This window comes from Eschscholzia californica, unplaced genomic scaffold (genome assembly GCF_041429995.1).
Source record: "Eschscholzia californica isolate CP2 unplaced genomic scaffold, dmEscCali1.0.p SCAF_5, whole genome shotgun sequence".
Classification (NCBI taxonomy): Eukaryota; Viridiplantae; Streptophyta; class Magnoliopsida; order Ranunculales; family Papaveraceae; genus Eschscholzia; species Eschscholzia californica.
In genome coordinates this window covers 41,732,942-41,754,387 of record NW_028238472.1, presented here as the reverse complement: position 1 = coordinate 41,754,387, position 21,446 = coordinate 41,732,942, and the positions used below count along the sequence as shown (strand labels likewise).

The following is a 21,446-nucleotide window of genomic DNA, read 5'->3' as shown; positions in this document are numbered from 1 at the left end:
GATTGGAAAGTTCAACATTGTGTGATTCCCAAGTTTGCTCGTAGAGCTATCATCCTCAACATCAAAATCTAATGTAGTCGAATCATGGTGAGTAAACAATGGTCGAGGGAATGAGCAATAAGGGTTATCGGTCAGTTCATACTCTAAAGGTCTATCAGGAGCTTCTTCGACATTTAACTTAAGACTAGAGTTAGGTGTATTACCCTCACCATCATTCATAGTCTCCTCTTGAGTTTGGGGTGCGCAAACCCCTTCCTCGTCGACGATAGGCTCTGACTCAAGTCTATCAACAATTTTGAGAAGCCGTTCCGTGATCTCCGTTATATCTCGATTGAACCTAGTCTGATACTCTAAAACTAATTGGAGAGTCTCTTCAGACATCTCCTCGTAATAAGGCACATGAGTATAACTAGACGAAGACTCTCGCGGAACACGGATCATGGGACAATAGTCGGTCAAATGGTCTAAGCTCGCACAAATAGCACAAACCGGGCTAATGGTCTCCATGGTCCTTTCTCCACTACCTTCATGTAGATACCTAGCCTCGACTCTTTGAGTGGAATCATCGAGTCGAGAATTGTCATCAATGAGTGAACCGTTCATATATGCTTGTCGATAGTCACGAAGACTTCGACGTGGTCGATCAATACTAATAGCACTACGGTCCTCAACAAATGACGAATTCATACATGAAGGTGTGGTCATCCCAAATTCTTGTCGATAGTCTCGAAGACTCTTACGGGGTTGATTACCCTCATGCTCATAATCCCTAAAACCATGTTCATGACGAGTCTGACCGACTCCATACATCCGTCGATATTCACCCATGGTCATCCTAGGTCGGTCAGACTCAACTCGCCTATTCCTATCACTAGTCGTAACATTCCTATATAAATTTGAGTAGTCCTGATGACTTGTAGATGGTCGACTAGTGTTGGAAAGGGTTCGCATAAGGTCATTCTCATCAAATGACCAACTTGCCATGATCTCACAATGTTCAAGGATACTAACACACAATTACAAAATGGGAGCTAACACTTAAAGAACTAAACAATCACACACAAGTAAAAAAAGAAGAGATAGAATGTGATACTATCGAGTACTCCTGTCCTTTCGTTCGCCTTTTCCTTGGCTTCTCGATTCCTTCCTTTTCCTTCGCCTTTATGTCACTTTTGGCTCTTTTCTCGAAAACGGTACCTAGAAAGAAGATAAAAAACTACAAAAATAAATAAAGAGAAAACGTCTAAGAAAGCAACTAACACAAGACTAATGAACAAAACAACAAACGCTATCCTAACTACTAAACCTATCCCCGGCAGCGGCGCCAAAAACTTGATGCACCCGAAAAGGTTGCAAACCCAAGCGGAGGTATCAAGTAGTAATCCGGCAAAGCCGGGATCGATCCAAGGATAGGAAGGTAGTTTGGATATCGAAGGGTCTTATTCGTCGGTTTAAGTGTTCCTAGCTAATTAGACTAAGACGAAAAGGGAACAAAGGTAAATGGGGGGTTTAAAGATTGCACGAGCGATAAGAGAATAAAGCAAACAAGTAAACTAAACTAAACAATAAAAGTAAACGGGCAAGAGAGATTCGAGAGAAAAGTTCGGAGGAACAAGAGTCGGGAGACGGTAAGACTCGATTCGGGCAACAAATAAGCGAGAGAAGTGTCGAAGTCCGGGAATCCATAATGATAAATCTATGACTACGTATGATCCAATCTAATGTGTCGAAATACAATCGATATTCGACTCCTAAAGTAGATGTCTCTAAGTACTATGTATATCCGGAGATCATACTTAGTCAAACAAACGTCTAAATCGGTTAATCCCGAGTCATCGAAAGTGTCGTCTAGTCGCCTAACTATGTGAAGTGCATGACAAGACACATGAAATTATGACTTAGACTACGATCGATATCGAATACTTCGTTCGTCTATTAACTATGCGAAGTGCTTGACAAGACACATGAAAATACGATCAAAACGATAATCGAAATAAATGAACATCAATTTATAATCAAAACATCAAATCATATTAGACATAGTCACGAATTCATCACATTTCATCTCATATAATCGACAAACTAAAGTTAGCTAAACATGGTGATTGAATAAGAAATGGAAAGGAAATGGTGAGAGAATCCCCCTTTTTCGATGTGGTTCGAGGCTAAGATCGTCGGAAAATATGAGTTTTTAGTTGCAGCCGATCTCCCCTTAGCAATTTCTGGAGTCCCCATAGCGACCACCATCATCTTCTCCATTTAGAACACAACCTCCATTAAAGCTAACCCTAGCTTTCTCTCTCTAGAAATTTCTTGCTCAAAATCAAATCAAACTACATGGGAAGCTAGCCAAGATGATGGGGAGTAAAAGCCCTAAGGTTTCCGGCCAAGAAAGTGGCCGGAACACCATGAAAAATCCGGCAAAAGAAGCTTCAAGATCCGGCCAAAATCATGGAGTTCCCGGCCAAAATAGCTAATCCGAGCCGCAGCCGCACATCCCATGCAAGGTCCGAGCTGCAGGTCGCGTCTCCCGTGCACAGCATATGCCGTCCCGAGCTGCTCGTGTAGCTACACCCGTGAAACCGAGAAGCTGCTGCTACCCGGACAGTTGCTGTTCTGGCCGTGCTGCTGTAGCCTCCCGCGCACGCACCTTGATCCTTGAAGCTCCCGAGCTGTTCCTATGCCGGAGCAGCTGCTGTCCCGTGCTGCTGTGGCTTCCCGTGCAGCCCGAGCTGCTGTTCCGGCCAAGCTTTGGCCGGCCTTAGTGCTGGCCGGCCTAAGCTTGGCCGGCCCCCTTCACCTTCTTCTCTCTTGGCCTCTCCTCAAGCTCTCTTTCTAGCTCTTCAAGAACACCAAACCCTAGCCTCTTGCCTCTTTCTTTCTCTCCCTTTCTTTCCCAAGCTTGAAGATGATGAATAGTGTTTCCCAACTTGTGTTTACTAGTCAAACCCTAGGGTCCCTTGACTTAGTCAAACCCATAAGGCTATTTTGACTTGGACCATAAAGAAGGGTGCCCATAAAATCTCTACATCTTTCTTTCTTCTTCTTTTTCTTTGTGGGCTTTTGGCTTGTCTTTGGGCTTGACTTGACTTCAAATTAGAAACAAAGGAGAGTGCCTTCAAATAAAGACCTTGGCTTCTTTCTTTCATATCTTTTCCGTCCGAACTCGGAATTGACTTCCGTTTTCACCGTCGGACTCATCATTGCCTCCATTTGTAATTTGATTTGCTTGAAGTCATTTCCTCTCATTTTCGGCACATGAAATGATAGTGACAATTCGTTCTCTTTATTCCGATTTTCATGTCTATCTCCAAAATAGGTACCTAACATGAAAAACACATAAAATATTATTGATAACACTCGAAAAGGAATAATTAGTCTAAGTTAGGCTCTCCAAATGTGACATTTTAGTGTCACATCAATCAACTCACTTCATGACGCACGGAACTTCCGAAATTTTCTGAAATTTTCGCGTTTCCCGGACAAATTTGAGTGGCAGCATTCGTAAATTTGATAAAAGCTCAAGGGTGTTTCGATAGTTTTATATAGGCTTCTGACACGTTGGACCTGCTTTACAATTTCAGACATTGATGGACTGGGCTCTTATTTTGGGCCTTTCGTCCATTCCCTCAATGTTTAACAAGATCGAAGATCTAACATGTATCAGGAGTTAAGCTATTACTAAAGAAAAGAATCTAAATGCTGCAGGGGGAACTGAAACAAACAAACAGTTGATCACGTAGGTGTAGTACACAGTACTTACCAACTAAGCTTCTAAAATTCTATCGTCTAGATTCCAAGCATTTATTATTAGTTAGGTATAGAAGATCCAAATGTCACTAAAAAAAAAGTTTTAAAAATGGGCCCATGGTGGTGGGGGCGTGGTGTGGGTGCACGGCTCACACCCGCACCACACCGCCCTGAATATGTGCTAGATACACACACATGATCTCATAGAAAACTCGTACCGTCTTCCGTAAAAAAATTTCTAACAATTCTAGTCAACAATTTTTTGTTGGAGTGGTTACCAAGTTGGTTTCTACACTCTAGATTGTGGACATTTCTAGAAAAACATACTTCCAATTGGTTTCTCCAACATGTAGAATGAGAATCCTTTATCTATTTTTGTTATTCCAATGCAAAACTCTACAACTATTTTAGTATCTGAAATACATTTATTTTTTTAAAGGGAAGGGAGGGGCTCTATTTTTTGTTTTTTTTTTTTGGAAATTGGAGGGGCTCTATTTGTTTCAACTCAAAAAATGAAAATTAGAGACCTTTAAGATGATCTTAGAATGTTTCATTGCAAAAATTTCTTTTTCTTTACTATGTCATATTGAAAACTTCAAATTTTTCTAGATTTAGTTTTTCCCTAAAGATGATCTTAGAAGCCAAGACTTTGAAACTCTTGTGGCCACTACATATGACCAACCCGTAAGAAACTTTAGCGAGGTTTATTTTCCACATACGCCTTGAGCCAAATGTGTATATTTAAAGTACGACTACCTACACCAGTTTCTATTCAACACACATGAATTTCACAAATTTGAGAGTCAATATTATTCGAAGCTATCTATGTCACATATTTATGGGTTTGAACCTGCAACAACTATAAGAAGAACCGACTCATGATTTTTAAGATTGGTTCTGAGTATTTCTGTCGAATCTGGAACCAACCCATTGACACTCCCGACCTTATAGTCGATAAGTATAAGTGTGTCATTGACCATATTAGATGTATTTGAGTGGTCTTTAGGCTAATTAAAAAAGAAAAGGAAAGTATAAAGAACTTCGACATAATAGTCAAACAACACCAAAGATTAGGATATAATTTACTTACACTCTTCTACGTAGAATTCTTCACGAAATAACCAAACACAAATCTTATAGACCAGTTTTTTTACTCAAACGATATATTATTTTAACAAATTAAAGATTATATGATCAACAATTGTCACAACACAAATCTGCACAACAACTTAAACAACCAAAACAAGATAAAGCTGTGCAGAGTTGAGTAAGAGCGATGGCACATTGGTCGTTTATCCGAGAAAAAGTCTTGATACAGCAAAAACAGCAGCAATTATCGCATAACTTCGAACAACAACTTGTAGCTGCCTTTAAAATTGGGTCTTCTGAAGAATCAATCAACAATGGCTCTCCAAATCTTGGAGGTTTGTTTTCTGTTGTTGCAGTAAAGTTGCCAAAGCCGTAGCCCAAACTTCTCAACAAGATTAGTTTTCGTCCCTTCGAGTCTACCAACTTTTGTAGATCGTACGAGACCTGGATCGACTTAATTCATTAATGTGTCATACACGATTATTGATCATCAATCTCAAGGATGGCAAATGCGAAGGTGAATTCTCGGCCACATAGGTCACAAAATGTAATAGAAAAGGGAAACTAGTAGTGGCACCAGTAAATGTGAGATTGTACGTACATCTTCCGTATTCTTGCGCATTATCATCTTAAGACTCTAAAAGTCAACTCTAGGTTAATGGAATTTGTGTTTAACCTAAATGCCAACATTATATGTCAACGGTTGTATTCCTATTCTGAGATTTATAGGTTGCCTGGTCAGACTTGTTGAATAGATTTAATTATAAGATGGAAAAGAATAAGAGAAGAATGAGGACATTATGTTCACTCATAAATACAGCTTCTATCGTTATCAGAAACACATACCTCCTTTGGTCTAACTGATTCAGAGCCTTGCTTCCTACTTTCTGACTCGTGTAAGATCATACGAGTGTATTCAGATGGAATACCACTTTGTAAGCTAATCTTTGCCACCTGGAGGAGATAAAAGTAAGTCTTCTGCTCAAACACAGGCATTATATTTATATATACTGTACTTATATTCGAGAGAAATCAGAATTTGGTATTTAATAACAACGCATTTCTTATATGAGCTCATCGATCTACAAACTATAATAGAAGATACGTATCTGCAGACCTTTTCCTCAAGTTCTTTACTCTCTGAAAACCATGCTTCAGCTGTTAATAGCGTAACTTGTTTTTTTGCAACTACCTATTAGAGAAGTAAAGAAGACCAAGTAAATCGACGATCAAGAAATGGTTCTTGCTAATAATGGGCGGCTTCGACAAGCAACTTACTTTGTCAAGAGGAATTTCTTTTGCTCTTTGCACTTTCAAGTCTATAGTGAAGTTGCTCATATCTGCTAAGAGACCACTAACTTCAAGAGAGTCAGGAAATTCCCCTCTATATCTCCCTGATACAATCAATGGGCCTCCAGAGGAAAGGTCCGGGATATAGCGAGGATAAATCTACACGAAATAAAAGATGAAAAACATTATAAATCATGGAAGAAGCTGGACGAGATAAAGTAGAATAAAACAAAAATTCGGCAATAACTTCATGAAATCTCTTATCCATAAGATTGTATAATTATCACAGGGGTTGGGAGAAGCAAACCTCATTTGCATATAGTTTATCCAATTGATCAATGTTTATGTTTGCAAGAACAGACGAGGAAGCCATAGTATATAGTCTTTGAAATCGAATGTCAATGGAATCTGGTGAAATAGGAACATGCTTGATAAAAAACTTTCAAACTGATTCTTCTAAGGTCAACAAGAAACAAATAGAGGACTAATGTATTATGAAAGAACGGACTAACCTGGGCTATATGCAGCATCATAATGACCTTTTCCAATTAACGCAAGCATTTGTAAGAAATAATGGTTACAATATGTACCTAGAAAATGAAAAGAAAACGATTTGATCGAATAAAAAAAGTAGATAGTTTATTTATCCAGTGTTCATATCGGAGAGAATACAAAAAATCAAACAAAAACCCGAAAACATTTACCTATGCCAAAAGTGGAAACGCGTGGAAATTTAGATCCTGAATTTGTCACTTGATTTCGTACAAGATCACATATATGTCTTTCATCTTCAACAGTTCCATCAGTGATGAGAAAAATGTGAGGTATTGAATTCGAATCAGACGATTTAGATAGAATCTCCATTGCCTGAAGTAGGACTTAAGTTAGAAAAAGATCACAAGCTATTCTCTTCGGAGTTCAAACCTACATAACGTTGTCAGTGGCTTCAGGCTAAGAGTTATTTGTAAATTTTACTATCCATGTCAAGCAGTAATATGTTTCCCAATATGGACTTCAATCCATCGAAATATTAATTCGAGAGAGCAAAAGGATGGGGATTATTCATCATAACAAACTAAGTAAATGAAGATTTTTACCTGAGTTAGGGGCTGTAAAATGTTTGTTCCACCAACTGCAACAAAGTTTATCTGCATCCATTGAGTAGCTTTTTGAATTCTCTCTTCCGTTGCAATTTCCAGTGACGATGAGAATATGAACGTTTCTCCATTGAAAGCTATTATGCTAAAAGTATCCTCAGGATTTAGTTTCAATAGAGCTTCAGAGATAGCTTTCTTCACACTTTCGAGTGGACTTCCTCTCATGCTTCCACTTAGATCAATAAGGAATACCACTTCCCTCCTGAATAGCTATCAGTTTACAAGAATAAGGTAAGGGTGAAAATCATTATATATATAACCTTCATACTATTCTTACTAAATATTAAGCAAAAAGAAGTTTGGAACTCTAACGACATAATTTCTAATAATTCACTTAAGAGTCCTCTTCTACCCGATAGGAACTTCAGATTGCGGGTCGAAATGACCAAAACTAATTACTGATACCTTTTCACTCTGCTTGTTGCCAGGGAAAAGGTAGAAGCAGAAAATCTCCCTTTGGTCAAAATCTTCCATGGATGGAGAGTGTACGAGCAACCCACCCAATATATCACCCGAAGAAACCTGCAAAATATTTAGAGAACCCAAGAAAATATGCTTAGTTGATATTAGACGAAAATGGTTTACTTCTCAAACAAATGAAGAACCGATCAACACACATCCTCTGTATCTATATATACAGCAAAAGCGTAAAGCAACTAACCACTTCGCAACTGATAGAATATGAAAAACTGAAGTCCTTATCCGACCATGTAACAGCGTCTGATTCGTGCAAGCCTGTTAATCTTCCCACTTCCTGCTTTATATTCTGAACACTCCACACATACTCGAGTTGATTAATTTAGAGAATAGTAGTTCAAACTTCAAAAATGTTCATAAAAAACATAGATGAGACTGACCTTCAAAGTATGACTAGCTGTCACACATAACACTTCAGTTCCAGGACCAGAATTTACATTCAACTTAATCTTTTCTCTTTTTGATATTCCCTTTCCAGGGGGATTGACAAACTCCGGAAACTTAAACGGTACATTTAGGGAGAATTGATTCATATTATATAATAGTTTCTGAGACCAACTGACTTTAACTGAAAGATTGGATCCTCCATCAACCTTGTGAATATAAAGTGGGAACATAGATATGTTAGACAATGAGAGAGGAAAGTTAACGATGATATAATATCTAATCTCAAATTTAGTTCAGAAATGGTGAGCAAATACCTTTGGAATTGTTATAGTGAATATATGTGGTTCCAAGTAACCTCCACCCTCAGCTTGGGCTTTAGCTGATTTCCGAGCATCGATTTTATCTTCCATCGTGATCAGCTGAGTCGTATAGGGTGTTCCACTGGCATTGACCTCGACACCTAGAACTGAACCCTGTTAGCCAAATCAAGGGTTTTTTCAGAAACAAGTAATAAGCAAGTCCGGAAGCCCTGAGAAGGAGGTGAATTGAAATTAAGAGTGATGAACTCTTTTGTCAGGCTAGTCTTTTCCACATCACCAATCTATCATGCACCAAATGATACAAATGAATCTGTAATACTTTGTTAAATCTATCCAACTTGAAAGGACTCAAGGTACAAACTAAGAGTACATCATTCCTACACATTTCAGTTTTACATATATTGCATCCAAGTGGTTACAAGACCTATGGCATCTAAGTCAAACGGGAAAGATACAAAAGTCAAATAACTGAAGTGGTTTAATTCAAGAGAAAAACCGTGCAAGTCTACGACAAGAGTACTTAACATTAAAAACACGAACTCAAAACACTAGAACTAAAACTAAAACCTGCAACAACATGTAGTAGATCATAATTAGTTTCCAGTGTTCTTACAAGCTCGTTCCTTGGCAAGCTTCCATATATCTTTCTGGCCTAACCAATTCAGTGCTCATGGAGTCACAAACATTCCGTAGGGTACAAGTGAACATGAGTACCCTCTTTGTTGGACCAACATATGCATTGTAACTGATATATACTACTCCTTGATCTAATAGGTTGAGACTTTCAAGCAAGTGGTTGTTTACGTTGTATCAGAGCCAAAGCTCTGTGGAGTTCGTACGTTCCAGCATCCAACATACCACTGAGGGGAACTATTGATGAACATGAGACCACTTCTTGTTTGACCGAGCACTTCAGACTGTTTTGAGTCCATGAGAAAAATCATCAATTGAATCATCTCCAATATGATCAAAAAGCACACATAGGGTAATCTTTTAAGCTTAACGAAGTCGAAGTCGAAGTCTTCGTGTAACACACCACAAATGGACAAATTTGATAAGACATTTCCACTTATTTTTACATGTTCCACCCAAGTTATTTTTCTATACATGTTACACCCAACTTTCTACGACACTCCGCTTACACCCGATTTTTGGGCCACAAGAATATGACCCAATAGCCCCATTTTGTGTAATAATGCAATGTCATCTTCATGTGGACCAAGTCTAGTGTAAATAAGGTGTAACAATAATAGTATCAATACATAAAAAATGTAGAACCCATTTTTTGTAAGGGTGGGCATCTTCATGTAGATCAAGTTCTAGTGTAAATGAGGTGTTAGAATAGGAGTAGCTAAAAATTAGATTGGTAGAAAATCCAAAAATGTTGATCTTTTACCATCTCAACTATATAATTGAAGGGATGAAAAATTGAAGAGAGCAAGAATAAGACAAATAATGAACAAAATTTAAAAAGAAAAATTGAACTTTCTGGGTTTCAAATTTCATAAAATTTTAACCTAATTAGAAACTTAATTTCAGCAATTACATAATCCAATAAAAAAAAGGAAAAGATTGAACCTTTTTCAATTGTAACTTACTTGTTCTCCAATTGGGACTACTAATCTGCAAATACAACTTCGATTTCTCATCAAACAATGAAGTCTCCAAGATCCAGTAACTGATATAAAGGCAGTATCTAAGTAACAATCAATCTCCATTAAAATCTCATTCATTTGAAGAGGAATTAAAGCTGGAGGATCACATTTTCCATGAACATGAGGTTGATAACTATGAAGATCAGGATTATCAACAATAGAAGGATCAGAAATTACAGCATAAACCATTGGAGATTTTGGAATATAACAAGAAGAAGAAGAAGAAGAAGAAGAAGTTGATTGTTTATCCATTGAAGAAATTAGTGGTGGTGGTAAAATTGATTGATCTTTTCCTAAGTTTATACGTTTAGCAATTTTTAGTCCTTCTTCAATAGAACTAACTAAAGCTTCAGTCATGATTGAAGAGCTATCTATCTAGTATTTGCAGATAGAAAACTAGGGTTTGAATAGTTTTTGGAAGGAAAGTTTGAAGTTAAAGAGAGAGAGAGAGAGAGAGAGGATGAAATCTGTTTATGGAAATGTTTGCTTGAGTAATGGGGTTTAGGCGTTTCGGAGATGCTTACAGGAAGTAATATAGGGAGAGAGAGAGTGTGTATGTGTGGATTTTCTAGAGAGAGAGAAAGAGAGAGAGCAACGGCTCTATACGTCTCTGGTACATAATAGTCTCTGTTTTTTGACTATTTAGCGGACCAGTAGTCAACTCAAATGGAGAAACATGGTGATTGTAGAAGTTCTATTTGTTAAACGTTAAATTCCACTCCATGTGGGTTCACAACACCTCCCTATATTACCTCTTATGAGATAATGACACTAGAAGTCTATATCGTGTCTGATGTCGAAAAAATAGTTTTCGCTTATCTCTCAGATGATCAGGAGACTAGCCAGAGAGACTCAACTGCAAACACAGGTATTTGGAAGACTTAATCTAAACTTTCAATGCAGTTTCACCGGCCCCAAATTAAGTGGACACTTTTTCTACTCATCGAGCTCAGATTGAGTAGGTCGAGAGTGTGCTCAAATACTTTGCCCGATACAACATTTCTCTTTTGATTATTTAGCAAACCAGTAGTCAACTCAAATGCAGACACATGGTGGTTCAGTGATTGTACAAGTACTATTTGTTAAATGTTAACTTCCACTCAACGCCTTTTCAGAACACCTCCTTACATACCAAGTATGAGACGATGACACTAGAAGTCTGTATCCACTTCACCCCTTTTGGTGTAGTGAGTTGACGCTCACTCCAAAGTCCGAATATATAATTGGAACTCAAAAAAATCTATTTGGGGCGAGAAAAGAGTTAGATTTTGCTCTGATTTTCTGACTTGGCTGCTCTGATCACCAAATCAGACATGTCATAAAAATCAAAATTTAATTTGTCTCTAAAATATTTTCAATTTCTGCAAAAAAAAATGATAAAGGTACCTCCTCGTGCACTCTGTGGTGTACTTCTTTGCTTTTGTGGCTAATAAGACAAGGGGTATTTTAGTCTTTTCACAAAATTTCAGATTGTCAAAAGATTAATATACTCCTTGTCCTATTAGGGGGAGTACAGCAGGGCGTGTACGGGGGGAGTCCCCTAGGTGTATTGCAAAATTTTGGTCTTTTGCCTTCTCTTTTCCTTCGATAGCTTTCCCTTCTGTTCTTTTTTGTTTTGACATTATTAATTCATGAAAATATCTTTATAATGTATTCATCACATTCTTCAATTCATAGTCTCCATAAGATATAGTTTACACGGTTGGGGAAAATTTCTTCAATTCCTAGTTTCATTATTTCTAATACTATGGATACAGACAAAAGAAATTAATGGCAGGTACGAAGCTTCTTTTCAGAGATAGGTTTATATCCCATGAGAATATTGACAGCATTAACATATAAAAGGATCTCCAAGGCTAAACATATATAAATGACAAACTCCAAGATGAAATACCTGTCTTGGAACCTTTCTCTAAACAATTGAGCTATATTTCCTCTAAGAATCATTTAGTATCCCACCCAACCGCCACCATCACCACCACCACAAAGAGGAGCTTGATAGCAAAAAAACGAACTATTAATTGTTTTTCGTGATATATGAAAACGAAGAAAACGGACTTACCCCCTAATAGGCCTTGTCTTCTTCGATTTGAAGAATGGAGATCACAAGGGAAAAAGGGAGAAAAAAATGAGCTCTCTGATACGAACCTATAGAAAACTTGATTAATAACTATATCTTAACTACAATGAACTCAGATATATATAAGCTTACAACCAGACAATTTAGACTCCAACTAGGACTCTTAATTAGACTTCAACTAGGACTCTAATACCTAAAAATACAGAAACTCCTAATGTTAAATAAATATAGAATATCTAATTAGACTTCAACTCTAATACTTCAAACTATAACAACTCCTAATTTTAAGTAACTATGGAATATCTTTCTCTGTCACTCTCTCGGCTCCTCAGAAATTAGGCAAGCATAGGTCCTCAAATTGGGTAGTTAAAAAAAAAAAAAATTGATCTTTGCCTTTGAAGGACCTGGACGGTTTAAATTGACGATTAATGCAGTGACATTAAGTCAATTACACCAACTTTAAAAGGACCTATGTAGTTGGTCGGTTTCGGTCCGGTCGAAGGCCGAGACCGAGGCAGACCGAAAAACTCGATCGAGACAACATGTATAGCTAATAGGTACTAATTAATAAGCTTAATTTACCCGACTCTTCATCACCTCAATTCTCTGACTATAAACATAAAATTACTTCAATCATTCTTAATTAATAAAAATATTTTCAATATAAATGTATTACATTCCTAAGCTACTAGAATTTTCAAGGTTCCATATTTTGAAATTTGTACAAAACAAAATATCTATATAATATTGTTGCTACTTATCTTAGGTTGATTAGGAATACAATAAGTAGTTAAGAAGGTAATAAATAATAACATACAATTAAGATTTAAAGTTTCCAAAAGAAAATATTCTAAAAGATCAAAAGATGTTGTCTCGGTCTAGGTCTCGACCAAGACACCCAAGATTCTCAGCAAACCCTAACTCGGTGTCTCGGCCAAGTCTCCTCTCGGGAGAGGGCTGAGACCGAGACGAGACTCGAGATTCTCGATCGAGACGGCCGAGACCAACTACACAGAGAAGGACTTAAAGTTAATTTTATTTTTTCTTCAGAAACAATCAGCTGACTATTCTGATTTGCTGACGTAAGCAGCCATGTCAGCAAATAGACCAAAGTCATACTCTCTCAGCCCAAATAGACTTTTTGAATTGAACTTGATTTAGTAGGGATGTAATGAAGTGAAAATAGGAATCAATGGACTTTAAACCCCATAGGATAACTTTAAAGGTTTATGCATAACTTTTAGGACCCAAGATGTCTTTGAGGATAGGGTGTAATATTTTCATGATGTATCTATGTCATGTAATGAGTATTAGACTCCATATATTTGTATAAAATTTATAACTTGATTTCGTCCTTGTTCTACACGAAACCAAAATATTGTCCTAACGTTGAATTCACTTAAATGTTTTACATTATAGTTATCTGGGGTCATAAGTTCAAGTCTTGGTAAAAGTAAAATATCCTCGAAATTTATCTTGTTAGTATAGGACAACAAATAAATTAAAGGCAATCTAGATGCACACTAAAGCCCATTACGGACGCCTTGGAAGTTTTTATATGCTTTTAGGAATTCGATTGTCAATTATGGAGGTTATTAGAGGTCATGGACCCGACCCGTTAGGGTTCGGCCATGCACACGTCCAAGGCTATGAAACCGACCATAAGGTCGGTCTCCACCACCTTCTAATTATTTGTATTAGGGTTTCTTTCTAATTGTATTATATTTAGGATTCATGTATTTCTATATATATCCACATTGTAAACCAATATCAATAAGCAAAGTTTATTGTATTTTAATCTTGAGTTATTTCCCAAATAGCCCCCAACTTTGTGATCAGCTTCCTGCCTAACCCCCTACTTTATCAAAAATACCCAGATGACTCCCTTTTTGAGTTACCGTTATAACGTCGTTAATTAGTCATCACCTCTCTCTCTCTTCCACCTCATCACTTCTCTCTGCAACCTCATCTTCTCGCTACCTTATCATCTTCACCGGCGACCTTCAAACCTAAGAAAAAAAATCTCTCTTCTTCTTCCTCTCTCTCTCTTCTCACTCTCTCTCTCTCTCTCTTTCACTTTCATTCTCTCTCTAAACAGGCCAGCGAAGGGGGGAACCCTTCGCCGGCCGTCGGTCTGTGAAACTAGACCTTCGAAGGACTGGGAAAAACTTAAATCAACGACTGGCGAAGGGGGAAGCATTCCCCCTTTGCCGGTCAGTTTAGAGAGAGAGTGAGAAGAGAGAGAGTGTGAGAAGAGAGAAAGAGTGAGAAGATAAAGAGAGTGAGAAGAGAGAAAAAGTGGGAAGAGAGAGAGAAAAAAATAGGAGAGAGAGTGAGAAGTAGAGAGAGAAAACAGGAGAGAGAGGAAGAATAATAGAGGATTTATTTTTTAGGTTTGAGGGTCGCCGGTGAAGATGATGTGGTGGCGAGGAGATGAGGTTGCAGAGAGAGGTGATGATTAATTAACGGTGTTATAACGGTAACTCAAAAATGGGGTCATCTGGGTATTTTCGATAAAGTAGGGGGCTAGGCAGGAAGCTGGTCACAAAGTTGAAGCTATTTGGGAAATAACTCAAGATTAAAATACAATAAACTTTGCTTATTGATATTGGTTTACAATGTGGGTATATATAGTAATACATGAATCCTAAATATATACCCATTCACAATACTAACATAAAATCCATTCAAAGTACTAACATCAATATCCATTCAAAATACTAACATCAAATCCCACTGTGACCATACTAACATAACATCTCATTCAAAATAGTAACACAAGAAACCATTCAAAGTACTAACATCAAGAAATCATTCAAAGTAAACATTAACTACACAAAATACTTAGGCAAGTTTTGGAACACATACCAATTTAGTCAGAGTCAATGACATATATATGTCATCCCATTCAGAGCAGGATTACTTTTGAAACTAGTTCTTCCACTTCTGCGCACAGGAGTCAACTTTTGCCTTTTGTGTTGATTACCTTGTTATATCTGTGGTTGTTGTGTGATCTGAGACTCTTGAGTTGTCTGGGTGAAGGTTTGAGATGGTTCAACTGAACCAATGGCATTTTCCCTCCCATTGCCCCTACTCAGACCAACTTCACCAGTTCCTCTTCCTCTCTCATTGCCCGTACTCAGACCTACTGGAACATCTCCCCTTCCTCTACTCAAACCAACTGAACCAATGCCCCTACCAAGACCAACTTGACCAGCCCCCCTTCCTCTACTCAAACCAACTGAACCACTGCCCCTACCAATCTCAACTGAACCACTGTCCCTACCAATCTCAACTGAACCAATGCCTCTACCCAAACCAACTGAACCAGTACCATTTCCTCTCCCATTGCCTCTGCCAAGACCAATTGAACCAATGCCTCTCCTCAAACCTCTGCCGCAGCCCCTTCCTCTGCCACTAGATTCACCAATAACCTGTGTAGTCTGATTTCTTACATGTGGGCCTTCATATGGACCAGTTCCAGCAGCTGAAACTGTGTTAGCTGGTGCACCTTTGCAAGTACTCCTATTGTGACTATATTCTTTACACTTTCTACACATTTTCCTATCTCTTACAACTCCATTTTGCTCGTCTCTATCCCTTCTTCTCTGAGTTCTTGGTCTTCCTGCTAGTCTTACAAGGGGTGGTGGTTTCACATTGTATGTTGGCTACACAAGTAACATTAAAGTAAGTACACAATACAGTAAGAGTTATAACATATGATAAGATGCAAATGATTACCTCCCCCCCCCCATTCTGATGTATGGTTTAATGCTTCAATGTGATCCTGGTAGCTTCTCATGTATGCACTTACTGTGTGTGATTGATCCACATACCTGTCAAAATAAGAAAAAAACATATTAAGTACAACCACTAAGTCCATAACATAAGTAACCATCATATTATAAACACAAACTTACTTCATAACATTAGAAAGTCCATAATTAGGAAGAATTACTGCAATAACATGAACACATGGGATGCCAGACACTTGCCAAGCACAACAAGTACATGTCATTTGTTGCAAGTCAACCTTCCATGACATCTCCTTGTAATCATCAACTTTCCATTTTATTTCTGTGGATGGCTCAGTCAAATATAAGTGGTAGTTTTTCTTGTGAGCTTTTATAACCTTCTTCACTCTGGGAACCATATCATTCACATCTTACTGTCCCCCTTTCATCTTCCTCTCATAAAACAATCTCATTATCATACACTGATATGCATCCACAAACTTACATATTGGTTTAGCTCTTGACTCAAGAATCCAAGAGTTGAAAGACTCTGAGAAGTTGTTAGTAATGTGATCACATTTTGATGTTGTATCAAAATGTGATCTTGCCCATTGAGATGGTTGTTCTCTGTCCATCCATTGTCTTGCTTCTTTCTTTGCCTTCTCTAGCTCTTCCATATGTGTCTTGAACTCACTTTTGCTATAAGTTTTTGCAGTCATCCAAGTAATAGTCTCAAGGTTTGATCCAGGGTGAGATTTCTTGAAGTTCTTATACATATGTCTGAAGCAAAATCTGTGGAAATGATTCACCTCACCAAACACATCATGTACTGACTCAATCAAACCCTTTTGTCTGTCTGAAATGATTGTTAGGGGTTTTGGATGTAGCATAAGATAACCACCTACAGTCCTCAGAAGTGTAGTCCATGTCTCTCCTATGCTTTAAAAAGCGGCGCCTAGGCGCCGCTTACACACTAATCGGCTAGCTGCCGATCGACTAGCACTCGGTCAGCTAGTCGATTTCAGCATCCGAGTTAGCCGGCGCCCAGGAGCCGACTAGAGCCGACTACCCGGCTGGCTAGGCGCCGACTAACTCGGCTCGGGCAACAGCTATTTTTTTTTTTTTTTCAAAACCCCAACTTAAAGTTAGGGTTTTAATGTTCTTTCCTCAAGGGTTAGTATGATCTTCAATCTACCTCATTATTATAGAGAGAGAAACACGAAGAAGTCTTCAATCTGCTCTTCTCTCCCTCGATCTCTCTTTCTATTTCTCATCCTCGATCTCTTTTTTCTCTCTCTCCCTCTCTCTTTTTTGTCTTCTTTCTCTCTCTACAGCTGCAGAAAGTTGTCTTCTGTTTTTTCTTTATATTTTTTATTCTCTCGAACCCTCTATTTAAGCCTAATATAAATAAGAATTTGGAAAGATAATTTTCTTGGAAAAATAAGGCTACCATTATCATATTTAAACCTAAAATAAATAAGAATTTGGAAAGAAACTTGACCAACTTTGGTAGAAAATCTTGACGAGAGTGCACTAAATTGGAAATTGTAATTACCATATACCCTTTTGAATTTAAATTTTTTTAAAAAAATTCTATCTTTAACATTGAAAGATTTCGAATTTGGAAACAAATATTGAAGTCAATATTAGTTAAATTTCTTGCCAATTTTATTTTATTGTTGGTTGTCAATTTTGAAAGCAATTTTTTCTGAACTTAGTAATGAACCTAGGAGGAAAATGAGGATGAGTTTTAGCACAAATTTTAGTTAGTTTTATTATGGAAGTAATCTACTTATCTATTATATTATTTATATTATGTATATATATAATTTATATATGATATATTATATATATACTCCATATATTATGTATAATCTCTATTATATAATTTATAATATATACATAATTTACATATGATATATTATAGTATATATTATTTTATATTAACCGATTAAATCCGACTGGTCTCGTTGTAGTCCCGACTAGTAGCTAGGCCCGGGTCGACCGACTAGTCCCGATTTCCGATTTTTCAAGCTTAGTGTCTCTCTGCATTCATTCTTGCATATGTAAATAGCAATAGGAAACAAACCATTGTTAGCATCAAATGACATTATGCTAAGACACATACCCTGATACTTCCCCTTCAAAAAATAACCATCTAAACCTAAAATAGACCTACAACCCTTAATGAATCCATCTAAACTTGCTTTATAGGCAACACACATAGCTTTGAACTGCTCAGTCTATCATCTCTACTGCAAGTGGCTACTGAACCAGGGTTTGATATAAGTACCTGCATACAACATTCTGGTGCCATCTTATAAGACTCCTCAAATCTACCCAAAATCTTCTCCATGCATTTGTGCCTAGCCAACCAAGCTGTCCAATATGAGATCCTTACATGATACCTTCTCAAAATTATCTTTCTGATGTCTTTGGGCTTATGCTCAATGTTTTCTCTCAGATCTTTAAGAATCTTATCTGCCACCCACTTGCTGTTTGTCATGGGGTTTTTTAAATTCCTAAGCCCTTTACAATTGTGTCTTAGAACACTGATGAGTCATGAAAATGCCTCATCTGAATGCCGTCAATTTGGGTTAGTTAGTCCATTTCGAGCCGTTACTCTCATGAATTGTTTGTTTCTCTTACGCAGGTGTCTTCTTAGGAGGTTGGTGCAAAAAATGACTAAAAACAGGTGAAAGACACATTCAGAGCATTTTGGTCATTTGTGGAGTCTGGCAATTTTCCTTATTTGATGGTTCGATGGAAAGTAGAGTCCAAGACGAACTCGTGGGCGAAAACTGAACTCAAATCGGAGTCCGGATGGGCAAACTAGGCCAGGTCATCAAAGATTGGGTTAAAGTCAATAGATAAAAGCCAACGAAGGACACGTGTACAGAGCAGATCACGTGTGGGTTCTCTTTTGTCACAAGTTCGGTGGATTTCGGGATTTCTAAGGTCTTTCACTCCGTGTGACCTTACGCAATATAAAACCGTAAATCAGGGTGCATCTAACGGCTGGAAGTATTTACGCTCACTTGGTTTTATCTGGACCCGCGTTGCCACATATTATAATACTTCTTGATATACTGAATCGTCTCCCTTGTAACAGGCACAAACCGTGGATTGGTTGGTTTCAAAATTTATGGAAACCTATTATTTTCTCTATCTCTCTCTCTTCTCTATCGTTGGTAACTACTGAACAGTAGAGAGAACGGGAAAGGAATGGAAAAGCTGGAACCCAAACATAGAGAGAAGGAGGTCGAATAATGTTGGTCTCGGGTATAAAGAAGGAAACAAATCTCTAAAAAAGAGAGAGAGATTTTGGATGATTTGGGATAAAAATCAAAAGAAAAAGCAGAGAAGGAAAGAAGAGAAAGGAAGATTTTTATTCACCACAGATTGAGAAAGATAACAGTTTCTGTAGAGGTAGACCCCACCATTATCCTGCAGAGCTATTCATGATTTAACAATACAAAAGCATTGAAACTTACAACCACAACAACAACCACAGATAATAAACAATACAAAAGCTTTGAAATGTCTGAGAGCAGTGAAAGAGTTTCAAAATTACAAACATGGAAAAACATTGAAAGAGTTTCAAAATTACAAACATGCAAGAAAATATCTGAAAATGGAATAAGCCCTAAACCTACATCCAGAAAGAGAAAGTTCGAAAAACTAAGATTTTATCAATCGAAAACAGAAATGAAATAATGATTAGCCTAACTCTAACTTAGTAATAGATAACTTGTTAATCATTCAAATGGAAATGGAATAAATGGAAAGATATACAAGTTCGAAATCTTGGAACAATAATTCAGCAATCTAAATAGAAATTAGGTCAGATAAGAAAAAATTGATGAACACTTACCTTACTGCCTTATAAACCCTAGCAATATGACTTCGAAGTAACCCTTAAGCTTGCACAAACCCTTCACAGTCGGAATTTCGCAAATCGCAAGAACCCTAAAACCCAGAATCCCCAAATTGCAAAAACCCTAGGATTTCACAAAATCTCCAATTCTGTCGCGGAAAATACACTTAACAACCCCCCTTTTTCGTTTTGAATCTGACCGTCCATTCATATCGAATCTGGGCCATCGATTCATTCCATCAAACTAACGGAAATAGATTAGGTTATTTCCTAAATTATATTTAAGAGTTAGGGTGAAACAGTAATTTCCATTGAATTGAAACGGTAGTTAGCTTCTGTCGATGGTCAACGGGGTCCATGGATTTTATCATTAACTTGATGAATTAATTTCAGGATATAGGACTTTCCTATTATAACAGGTTCTTCAAAAGGAGGTAACTGTTAGTCCGTGACCCGAAGACTATAACAGACAAACTTATGACTTAAACACTAAAGTCGGTACTTATCCTTGACCCAAACACTAAATATCCCATGATTAATTAGATGTAGTTGCCTTGAGTAGGCTCAAGATACGTAACTTCAATTGTACATCATATCTTTAAATGTGATGAATCACATCTAAACACTTCTCTTAACATTGGACTCCAAAAGTCATTACATGACATTGATTACATGACCTTGAATACGTACATGATATACGGATTACATTATGAAATTATTGTGATACAACAGGGCACAACACATCAATATATATTACGGAGATGCATTACTAAGATATCTTGGGCTGTGAGTTATATACAAAGCACTTGGAAGGCAACCTAAAGAGCCTCAAAATTCATGCGTTTCTACATTTACTTCATTTAATGTTTTATTACATGGGATTCGTCAAGAGGGGAAAATACCACCCTCGAGGACCTAACCCACCACATTTTGGTCTTAAGAGTGATACCAAACGACTGACCTAACACCTGATGTGAAACACTTTCTATTTAATGCATTGATCTAAGAATTATTTTTGTCCTTTTTAAATTATATATTTAGATGAAATTCGATTATAAGCGTTCGAACGCAACCAATATGTATTTGAATCTCATTCACTTTCAGAAATACATCTTGGATCTGTCGATTATGTCATGGTTGAAGTCTGACTCATGGTGATCTGATCGAATCAGGAGAAGCAATAGATTGCAGTCAATCTACTAGGGAACCATAGACTCAACTAACATTAAGAACCTTTCACAAGTGTGGAAGGAACTACGAACAACCCTTAAAAGTGTGGTCAGTTTAGTCACACATGATTGATATGAAAAAAGTGAATACATTATCAAAAGTTAGGCAACAAAGCATCCATTTCCTCTTTGATAGATATTAGCTAGGTTGGAAGGTTAAAAGTGTGGTCAGTTTTTCGTATGACAACATTAACACAAATTTTTTGTACATATCAGCATTATAGCTTGAGTACGAAAATTATTTGGAAAAATATTCTCTTTGACAAGGTCGACCTAGAGGCTTTGTAAGAATGCTCGGGCTAATTCAACCAATTAATGAAAATTATAGTGTATGTGTGTGAATCAACAGCTTCGGCAATAAATTGAGGATACTACACTTCCTTCACCTACAATTAATGAAA

At 37.3% G+C, this 21,446-nt stretch overlaps 2 protein-coding genes and 1 pseudogene across 2 annotated transcripts; all 3 read right to left on the bottom strand.

Annotated features, from left to right (window-relative positions):
- Positions 1-4,797: 4,797 nt before the first annotated feature.
- LOC147539302 (uncharacterized) lies at positions 4,798-11,026 on the bottom strand. Its single transcript, XM_086642469.1, has 14 exons — positions 10,992-11,026; positions 10,069-10,819; positions 8,465-8,623; positions 8,144-8,356; positions 7,948-8,052; positions 7,692-7,808; positions 7,227-7,496; positions 6,834-6,996; positions 6,642-6,719; positions 6,437-6,537; positions 6,118-6,288; positions 5,957-6,031; positions 5,686-5,793; positions 4,798-5,283 (listed from the first exon to the last, which is right to left on the bottom strand). The coding sequence occupies exons 2-14, from the start codon at positions 10,480-10,482 to the stop codon at positions 4,945-4,947; spliced, it is 2,313 nt and encodes a 770-aa protein (XP_086498595.1). The 5' UTR covers positions 10,483-10,819; positions 10,992-11,026; the 3' UTR covers positions 4,798-4,944.
- A 3,899-nt stretch (positions 11,027-14,925) lies between these two features.
- On the bottom strand, positions 14,926-19,952 carry LOC147539300 (uncharacterized). Its single transcript, XM_086638980.1, has 3 exons — positions 19,814-19,952; positions 15,947-16,041; positions 14,926-15,873 (listed from the first exon to the last, which is right to left on the bottom strand). Exon 3 carries the CDS (start codon positions 15,763-15,765, stop codon positions 15,196-15,198), a length of 570 nt encoding a protein of 189 aa, XP_086495106.1. The 5' UTR covers positions 15,766-15,873; positions 15,947-16,041; positions 19,814-19,952; the 3' UTR covers positions 14,926-15,195.
- On the bottom strand, positions 16,371-18,445 carry LOC147539301 (uncharacterized; annotated as a pseudogene).
- Positions 19,953-21,446: the final 1,494 nt, after the last annotated feature.